General features: G+C 42.5%; 1 protein-coding gene across 2 annotated transcripts in view; it reads right to left on the minus strand.

The window, feature by feature from the left end:
* HDAC2 (histone deacetylase 2) overlaps nt 1–9,055 on the minus strand; it is a 29,778-nt gene extending 20,723 nt beyond the window's left edge. Inside the window, exon 1 of one of the 2 annotated variants that reach the window (XM_040474421.1) lies at nt 8,749–9,055. In XM_040474421.1, the coding sequence (XP_040330355.1) occupies nt 8,749–8,800 (52 nt within the window). In that variant the 5' untranslated portion in view covers nt 8,801–9,055. Of the gene's footprint in view, nt 1–7,649; nt 7,756–8,748 lie in introns of those variants that run through there. The other variant, XM_040474422.1, reaches the window with a different exon arrangement.
* Nucleotides 9,056–9,349: the final 294 nt, after the last annotated feature.

The raw sequence follows: 9,349 nt of genomic DNA on the forward strand, positions 1-9,349 counted from the left end.
AAGGGAGAAAGGATATTTTGTCTCATTCTTAATGATTAAAAGTTGTAACTGCCAGCCTACCTTTCCATGACATCTTATATACCAACGTTTTAAAACTTATACATAAGGTCTATTTTAAAATGAGCAGGTAACACCAAAAACAGATTTTCATCTATCAAATTTCAATAAAATCAATACTTTCAGGTAAAGACCTAGTGGTTTTATAATAAAAATATTAAGGAAACCTCTAAAAATATACTATTTTTTTTAATGTAACAAGCACTTTCTGCAACAGACTGTATTAAATTAGAAATTATTTTAGTATCAATTCTAGTCTTTAAATAAATAATTCCGAAATTTTGTGAGGACAGTCAAGCTGACTTTAATGGCTTGAAGTTAATCACTTCAACATGAGTTTATGTAAAAGCTAGGGATAAAGAATACCATTTCCCTCTCTATCTTCAGGATCAAAAAAATCTTCCAAAATCCTAATATACACTTTTGGTTAAAAAAAAATTTTTTTAATGTTTATTAGTTTTGAGAGACACACACACAGAGCAAGCAGGGGAGGGGCAGAGAGAGAGAGAGAGAGAGAGACACAGAATTGGAAGTAGGCTCCAGGTTCTGAGGACAGAGCCCAATGGGGGGCTCGATACCACAAATGAGGAGATCATGACCTGAGCTGAAGACGGCGGCTTAACTGACTGAGTCACCCAGGTGCCCCCACCTTTTTTGGTTTAATGTAAACTGAGAACTCAAAAACTTGCATTTCTCTCTTCCATGTATTTGATAATACTCCAGGACAAACATTCCTGTTTTATAATGGGCCTATTTTCATAACATAGCTATTTCTAAATACTACTACTGTTTTATTTTGTTGGTATTGTAACACTAATTTACTTAACTCATTTTCAATACAAACTCTCTTCCGAAAACAACACATACACAGTCATTTAAAGGGAAAGCCACCTTTCTTAAACCAAGAGCCAACAACAAAGCTAAAACAATACAGACAAGTAGCTAAGGAAGACTATGGGGATATGTAACATTCCTCTGCGTATATATATCACAATTCAGAGGCCATGTATGAAACAAACTACCTTTACAAGGATATACTATGAAGCTCAGTTCTACATGGTTGGCACCACACATACTTCCTTGAAAGCAACCTGGTTTCAAGAAATTCTTGAGGTATGGAAAGCCCGCTAGAATCACAAAGCATCACGTACCCAAATTAATGCAAGGGAGGTTACTTCTAAGTTATCACTACCAAGAGACCATGAGAGTAAGAATAAAGAAACTTGTCTTCAGAGAACTTCCAAACACTTGGTTAGATTTACTGAGAGGTCTCTAACATCTATTATATTTTAAGACCAAATAACTCTAGTTATAGACATACTGAGAGTCCAATGGAAAGCCACTAATAATCTAATAATAGGAAAGATGCCAATAACCTACAGAAGGGTGACTACAATAGCAATCTCTCAGCAAGCATGTTTGAAAAAAAAAAATGATAGCAGCAATGAACATTTATTGAGTGCTTACTAGGAGGTACAACTCTAAGCACTTCACATTATGATCTGTTAATCTTGTCAATTAATCCTATGATGTAGGTATTTATTATTACTGTTGTTCCTATAGTGAAGAAATGTGAGATGCAGCGGAGTCCGGTAATATTGCCAAGCTAGAAGAGCTATAGTCAAATGTGGGCAGAACAACGCAGACCATCTTTAAGCAGTAGCTAGTAGGAGAGCAACGACATTTACAGTCAGTAGAAATGGTAGGGGAAAGCCTGGCTAGGAAACGATAGAATATGGCAAAGGTTTAGGGTCTTCACTAATTTCAAGAAAATGAATATAAGAAACTACCTATCTAATCCATCACTTTTTTACCAATATAGGGTCCTCCAATTTTGTATGAATATACGTAGCTTTCAACAAGTTTTCTCTGCTACAATTTAGGCGCCCCAGACCCATCAAAAATATGTGCCCCCTACTTAAATGACACATGTCCACAAGGGCAACCAAGCCAAAGTATTAACTGGTTTACCAAGAATTCCCCCAAAATGTAAGGGGTTAATAAAAGAACCATCTCCCAATTCTTTCTGGTTTAATCCCATATCTCAAAATTCTCTCAAGGCTGCTTTGTAGCCATCCACTTTTCAATAAACATAAAATGTCTTTTCTTAGTTTTAAGAACCTACAAATTCCACTCATCTAAGTGGTGAAGTAATGCAACTTGGACATTTTATTTTATTTAATGTTTATTTATTTTTGGGACAGAGAGAGACAGAGCATGAACGGGGGAGGGGCAGAGAGAGAGGGAGACACAGAATCCGAAGCAGGCTCCAGGCTCTGAGCCATCAGTCCAGAGCCCGACGCGGGGCTCGAACTCACAAACCGTGAGATCGTGATCTGAGCTGAAGTCGGACGCTTAACCGACTGACCCACCCAGGCGCCCCGCAACTTGGACATTTTAAATGTTATCTTGATTTTCATCAAAATACATAAAAATGCTTTACCGATGAAGCAAACATCAGAAAAATTAGCTCAAGGTGGTTCCCTGAACACAATAAATTTTAATCGTCAACATGAAGAAGTCCTCACAAAGAATTCATTTTATCTGCAAAATTTTAGCAACTGTTCACTCTTCAAAAGCTATCAGAACAAAATGGCTACTAAGATCTACACTCTCACCTAAAGTACTTGAGACTAGATGTATTTAAGATTTCTTTTCAGGTTTTATAAATGTAGTTGTTACATCTGTTGTATATTATGTGATATCCTGGGATCTACACAGCAGCCTTTAATCAAACATTAATATTTTTGCAGCAAAAAAATGTGTGAAGATTCACAATATGCTGAATAATGATTATAAATATTAATTTTTTCATCTTCCACATACTGCTTAGTCCACTATCTTTAACACACTGGCCACTGGCTTCCATAAACTGCTCTCTTGGACTTTACTCCTACCCCATAGCCACTCCTCCACCAACCTTTAAGTATCAGGAGCTTCTCAAGTTCATTCATTCGTTTAACAAAATCAAGAGACTACCATGTGCCAGGCACTTTTCTAGGTGCTTGGACAAGTCAGTGAACAAGAGAGGACTGCTCTAAAAATCTTCTTCTCTTAGGAATGAGTCACCTAATCTGTTCCATCTAGATAGAAACTTAGGAATCATCCTTTATTCTGTATCACCATTAACCAGTTCCAGCTCCATTTCCAATCCACCACCAAGTTCTTTTTACTCTCAAAACCTCTCTTAAATGTGTCCATTTCTGTCAGCCACAACCATGATATTTTATGTGGACCAACATACATTCAATTCTTGCTTTCAGTCTTCCATTCATCACTCTTTACCATCCTTTTTCCACTTAAAGAGTTCTATTTAAAAACCTTCAGTGGTTTTCTATTCCCTGAACAAAGTTAAAATCTCTTAGTACATGTCTTGCATGGTCTGGCCCTTTACTACCTTGCCTTGGCATCCCATGGTTCCCCTACATCTTCCCTTTTGTTTAGTGTGCCAAATCCTAACTTACTTGGCCTTTGTAGTTTGCAATGTACTACATAGGAAAACCTTTTTCCCCTAATGTTTTTTTTTTAATGTTTATTTTTTAAAGAGTGGGACAGAGCATGAACAGGGAAGGGCAGAGAGAGAGGGAGACACAGAATCTGAAGCAGGCTCAGAGCTCAGCACACAGCCCGACGGGGGGCTCAATACCACAAACCAAGAGATCATGACCTGAGCTGAAGTCAGATGCTTAAGCCACTAAGCCACCCATGTGTCCTCATAGGAAAACTCTTTTAAAACACTGGCCCATTCTCTTCTTTCAGGCCTTCCTTGTCTGAACAGCCTGCAAAGGTCCACACTTAGGTATACAGCTTTTATTTCCTTCTTAGGACTTAAATAATCTTTTGTCTACCTGGCACACAAATATTAAACCCATTTGATATTTCTATGGGCTTTCATAAACAAGTATAAGCTAACTGCTATGGAAATAGGAACAGGACTTAATCAACCAGTACAAATATCCTTATTAAACTTTTAAATCTGATCTCATTCATATTTCAATGCTATTATCATTCTCTAAGAGATTACCAATTCCAACTATCTCCTTAAATACTTATCAACCGAAGCATTTACAAGTTTTTGTTAAGAAAAATAATTACTAATACTTTCTGTTTTGTAAGAGGAAGCCCCCGGCCCACCCTTTTTTTGTAGCAGCCTAAGGAGGTCCACTGTTGCGTCACCAAAGGAAAAAAGAAAAATCTTTTAGGTACCAGGTTTTGACCTCTTCTTGGACATTAAAACCAGTCAATGTGGTAAAGGATAAGGAGTGGACTGGGTCAAACAGGGATACGAATCTATTTTCAAATGTAATATAGACAAAATGCCACTCATTTTACCTGTCTATAACTCAGAATGGTTTTAAGAAGCAAAGAAAATGTTATATGAAAGTGCTCTATCCAGGGGCGCCTGGGTGGCTCAGTCGGTTAAGTGTCCGACTTCGGCTCAGGTCATGATCTCGCGGTCCGTGGGTTCGAGCCCCGCGTCGGGCTCTGTGCTGACAGCTCAGAGCCTGGAGCCTGTTTCAGATTCTGTGTCTCCCTCTTTCTCTGACCCTCCCCCATGCTCTCTCTCTGTCTCAAAAATAAATAAATGTTAAAAAAAAAAAAAGTGCTCTATCCATAAAAATAAGGTACTGATCATTTATTCATCAATAATTTAAAAAACCTTTAACTTTTATTTACATGATGGAGGCACAGACATAAGCAAAACAGACAAGACTCTGTCCTCACAAAGCTTATATTCAGTGAGGTGGACAAAATTCAGGTGATATAAACAGCATGAGAGTATAATAGGGAAAAAATCAGTAATGAGGATTAAGGTAATAGGGAAAAGTCTCAGAAGGTGAAATTTTAAGGAAACGAGTAGTAAAGAATAGCTGGGGGAAGAGGACCCAAGTATAAGAAAAACTGTTTTGTTTAAGTATTACACAGTACTAGGTCTAAATAGTGATGTGCAATTAGGACTACTGGTATTTATGAACTGCTGCTGTAATTCATTCGGTACTCTGATTTGCTGATAACCTGTTCTAGAAAAAATGATTACCTATTTTACAGATAATATTTATACTACAGCAAAGAACCCATGCCGTTTTATTAAAGGCTATCTATCTAACAAAAGGCTTTGGCACCACTGTTACAAATAAAAGTCTAAGAAAATCTGTGAATAGTTGGCTGCCAAACAGAATTCTTATGAGTATCCTGGGAGGTGCAATCTTGATAACTTTTATATTCTATCTTTGTATAGTGGTGCATGCTTTTCATTGAACCACTTGTCTCCAAAAATTCTGATGCACACTATCAAGAGGAAAAAACAGAGCACAGAGCAATATACAGACAATTATGTAAATGACACATATATACAACCCTATTATATCACATACATTATAAAATAGGCACTAAATGTGATTGGCCTAAAGCTTGATTCAAAACAAAGCACATTTAACATTTCTAGATAAAGTGTTATAAATGCATTGTGGGGCACCTGGTTGGCTCAGTGGTTAGGTGTCTGACTCTTGATTTGGCTCAGGTCATGATCCGGCCCACATCTGGCTCTGTAGAAGGGACCCTGCTTGGGATTCTCCCTCTCCCTCTCTCTCTGCCCCACCACTGTTTGCGTGGGCTCTCTCTCACAAGATAAATAAGTAAACTTAAAAAAATAAAATAAATGTGAGTATCACAGACAAGGCCGTTAACACAGCTTGGTTTGCTAATTACATTTAAGTACAGAAATCACATCATTTTAAAGTCAGAAGGGATCTCAGCAACTAGTTATGTCACTTGACATAGTATTGATAATCTTGTAGTACCTGCAAGAATACCAAGATTTAGAAGGGAGTTTTTGGAAACTTTGGAGGCATGGGTCAACAATTGCTGCAGTTTCCTCAAAGGTTTAAGGATACCTCATCCACCAATGCCTGAAGGTTCACCTGGAACCAGCGTTCCAGCCACCTAAAGGGTATAATACTGAACACTATAAAGCATACAGAGAAAAATACACGTCTTCAAGAAGTCTCTTTCATTTGCTAGATATTCTCTCTGTGTTGCAAAGAGTGTGCCTAATGGTCCCACTAAGCCTAAACGTAGGATTCCTATGGTTGTAGAATTCGCTTCACTCCTGTCTTCTACTCTCTTTACCAACACATTAAAAGCAGCTAATTTAGGCGAGCAGATTTTTAGTTTCAATCCAATCCATGTTGTATACCTCCAAGTCTCCCCATTCTTTGGTGCAGAAGCTACTTTACCTTTCTCTTTCCTCACAATTAGAAAAAGAAAAATTACCACTACCTTTATCAGCTGAAAAAATAGGATTTTGGGGATAATGAAAATGTAAGCTTTTTGAATTAATTGTTCAAAGCTTAGTATATATGCTATCAAGTACTAATAATTAGCACAATGATACCCAGCCAACTTAATAGTTTCTCCAGAACATTTTATTAGCTCCCCCCACCCCCGACAAAAATCCAAAGAAAATTCCAAATGAAAGCAACCAAAAATTCCATTCTAAAAATGAGGCAAGAGCCTTAGATTTCCAAAAACTCAGTTACACAACTGGTGTTGGTCATCAGGTAAAGCAGTTGAATGGTATACAGTAAATAAGTGATACTCATGAGACTTGATTTTTTCCACTCTACCTATCAAGCCCCGTATTCTGCCTTTGGCATCCCATTCCCTCAGCAAAGGTTCATCACAAATGGGCCCAGAAACAAACAGCTGTTCTTAAAACTGCTCCTTACGTGTACTTCCTGCTTCTACAATTCAAGTCTGATGACAAGAAGTTATAAGCAGCTTCATTAGAGCCTATCACTGTCAATAGCAACTAAGCTGCAGGAAGAGCCTTAGCACTAGTTTCCCCCGCTTTTTAAACCTTAGAAACAATATCATTTTAAAAATTAATTTACACATACGGTTATTTACTTTCCAATTTGATCAGGGAATGGAGAGCAAGGGCTCCGCCAGTGACTCAAAATACGCATAAATTTTTAAAGACTGATCATTAAGAAATATAGTTCATATTAAAATTAAAATGTACTCCTATCTCTATCCCTCCAGGATGGCATAATTTCAATTTGTATTACACATATATGCAATGCTCTCAAAAAATGCTTTATACCACAGCTGTTAACTACTTAGTACTAGCCATCAAACATCAAACAATTTAGATTTCTTCCGTATGATCTGAAGTTTTCCCCCAAAGACACATTTTATATGGTCATTTTATATGATCAGGCATTAAAAGATTCATCTTTGCTAATGAAGTAATATGGTATGGCCATTTTCAAATTAAAATCAGCTTCATTCTGAACCAGATCTCTAAGGTCTGGTTCCACCTAAGATTTTGTAATACAGACAATACACCACTTGTAGGAAACAACTTTCAAGATTTGTACTGCTTGAGACACATCAAATAGGACTCGCAGGTCACGGAGCCTAGCTTCTTTGTTAACTTTTCAAAATCCTTCTGTGGAGAATAATCCAGGAGAAACTATTTGCCGTTAATGTCTTTGTGTTACGTCTCTGCTCAAATTTCAAATGGGAGAACCCCTAAAATTTAAGCTATCTGATTTTCATATTTTACTGGGCCGCAAGCTCAAGCTTACCTGATTATTCAGCACTTTCCGCACGACTCCTCAAAGTTTTCCTACACCCAAACTCCCACCACCTAGTAACAGCTTTCACAAGCAAGATGCCAATGCTCTCCTAAACCTCCAAAGCAGGGTGTATTTCCTGATCGAACAAAGAGCAACAAAGAAGTGGGTGGCAACCGCCTCTCACAGAGGCAAGCCAGGACCCATCGAGTCTGATCCACGAACACAAGCAGTAACAGCTCCACGTCTCCCTAGCACCGTCATATTTCCCGTGAAGACTAACTACCTCAAACTCGAAAAACCCCAATTTTTTTCGAGGAAGTGAAGCCTTTTCGTTTGAATCCTGAGAAAGTGGCGCTGAAAGCACCGGGCGAACAAAGGAGAGGGATGGAGCCCCGGCGAAACGGAGGAGTGAGTGTGCCCCAAGGCGTCCATGGGCCCCCCCACCCTCAGTAACTACTCGCCAGCCGCGACCCGGTCGAGGGGTCCGGGGTGAAGCTGGAGGCGGAGAAAGGAGTAGACACTGCGGCCAGCCAGAGCCGAGGAGGAAGGGAGGGGCGGGGCGGGAGCGAGCCGCGACCGGGGGGGGGGGGGGGGGGGGGGGACGGGGACTGGGGGCGGGGCTCTCGCGGCCGCGGGGCTTTGTGTGAAGTCTGGGCCGGTGTAGATATTTTGACCCGGGGGGGAGGGGTCGGGGGCCGGAGCTGGGTCCCCCAACACCTCCGTTCCCGCGAGTGGGGGGCAGGAGAGGCGAGAGGCCGGACCATCCCCTTGGCCACCTCCACCGAGGCAGGGTAGGCCGGCGCCATCCTACAGGCGGCCGCCTTCAGGGCGGCGGACCGTACAGCCGGAGGGAGAACGGCAAGAGGCAAAAGGGGGGAGTCCACCTGGCACCCGCCGCAGAGCCGGCGGGGGCCGCTCGCCGCGGAGGGGCTCCCCCTGACGGCGTCGGGTCGGGAATGGGTTAAGATGCGGCCAGACGTCGGTCCCTCCTCCTTCCCACCCCTCAGCACCGGCGCCCACTCGCTTCGGCGGCCGCGGAGTCCGGCTCGGCTCCCGGCCTGGCTCCCCAGCCCTGCCCGCCCACCCTGCCGCCGGCCCGGCCTCTCACCATCGTAGTAGTAGCAGACTTTCTTCTTGCCGCCTCCCTGACTGTACGCCATGGGCTCCCCGGCCACCGCCGCCTCCGGGCTCCGGCTCCTCCTCCTGCTGCTGCTGCTGCCGCCGCGGCTAGGCGGGGAAAGAAAAGGGCTGGGGCGAAGGTGGGGGTGGCAGTCCCGCGGGGAAGGGCCAGCCGAAGGGAGGAGAGGAAGGGGTGCCGGGAGGACTCGGTACCGCCCGGCCGAGGGGCCGAGAGCGCGGAGCGGGGGGTGGCAGCGGCGCCAACTCGCGACACTGGGGAGGGGGAGGGGGCAGCCAAACCACCTCCGGAGGCCGTGGGGAGGTGGGACGCGTCCACTGTGGCCTTCACGGGGGGGAAAGAGGGGTCCGACTAGAAAAAGAATCCTTGTCAGCCTTGAGATAAGAGGCCTTCTAATGATGAATAACTTGTGGAGAGCGGCGCCAAATGCAGTCGTGAAACGAGAAAAATAGTCAGGCTATCACTCCACAAGTAGCTAAAGGGAGTGTGGCGCCGGGTGAGCGCTCCCCCCCTCACAATCTTCGCACAGTGGTTGCGCCTATTCGGAGTCTGCGCAATCGCGCCTCCCCAA

Source organism: Herpailurus yagouaroundi, unplaced genomic scaffold (assembly GCF_014898765.1).
Source record: "Herpailurus yagouaroundi ecotype Mexico unplaced genomic scaffold, PumYag 139, whole genome shotgun sequence".
In the NCBI taxonomy this organism is placed as follows: domain Eukaryota; kingdom Metazoa; phylum Chordata; class Mammalia; order Carnivora; family Felidae; genus Herpailurus; species Herpailurus yagouaroundi.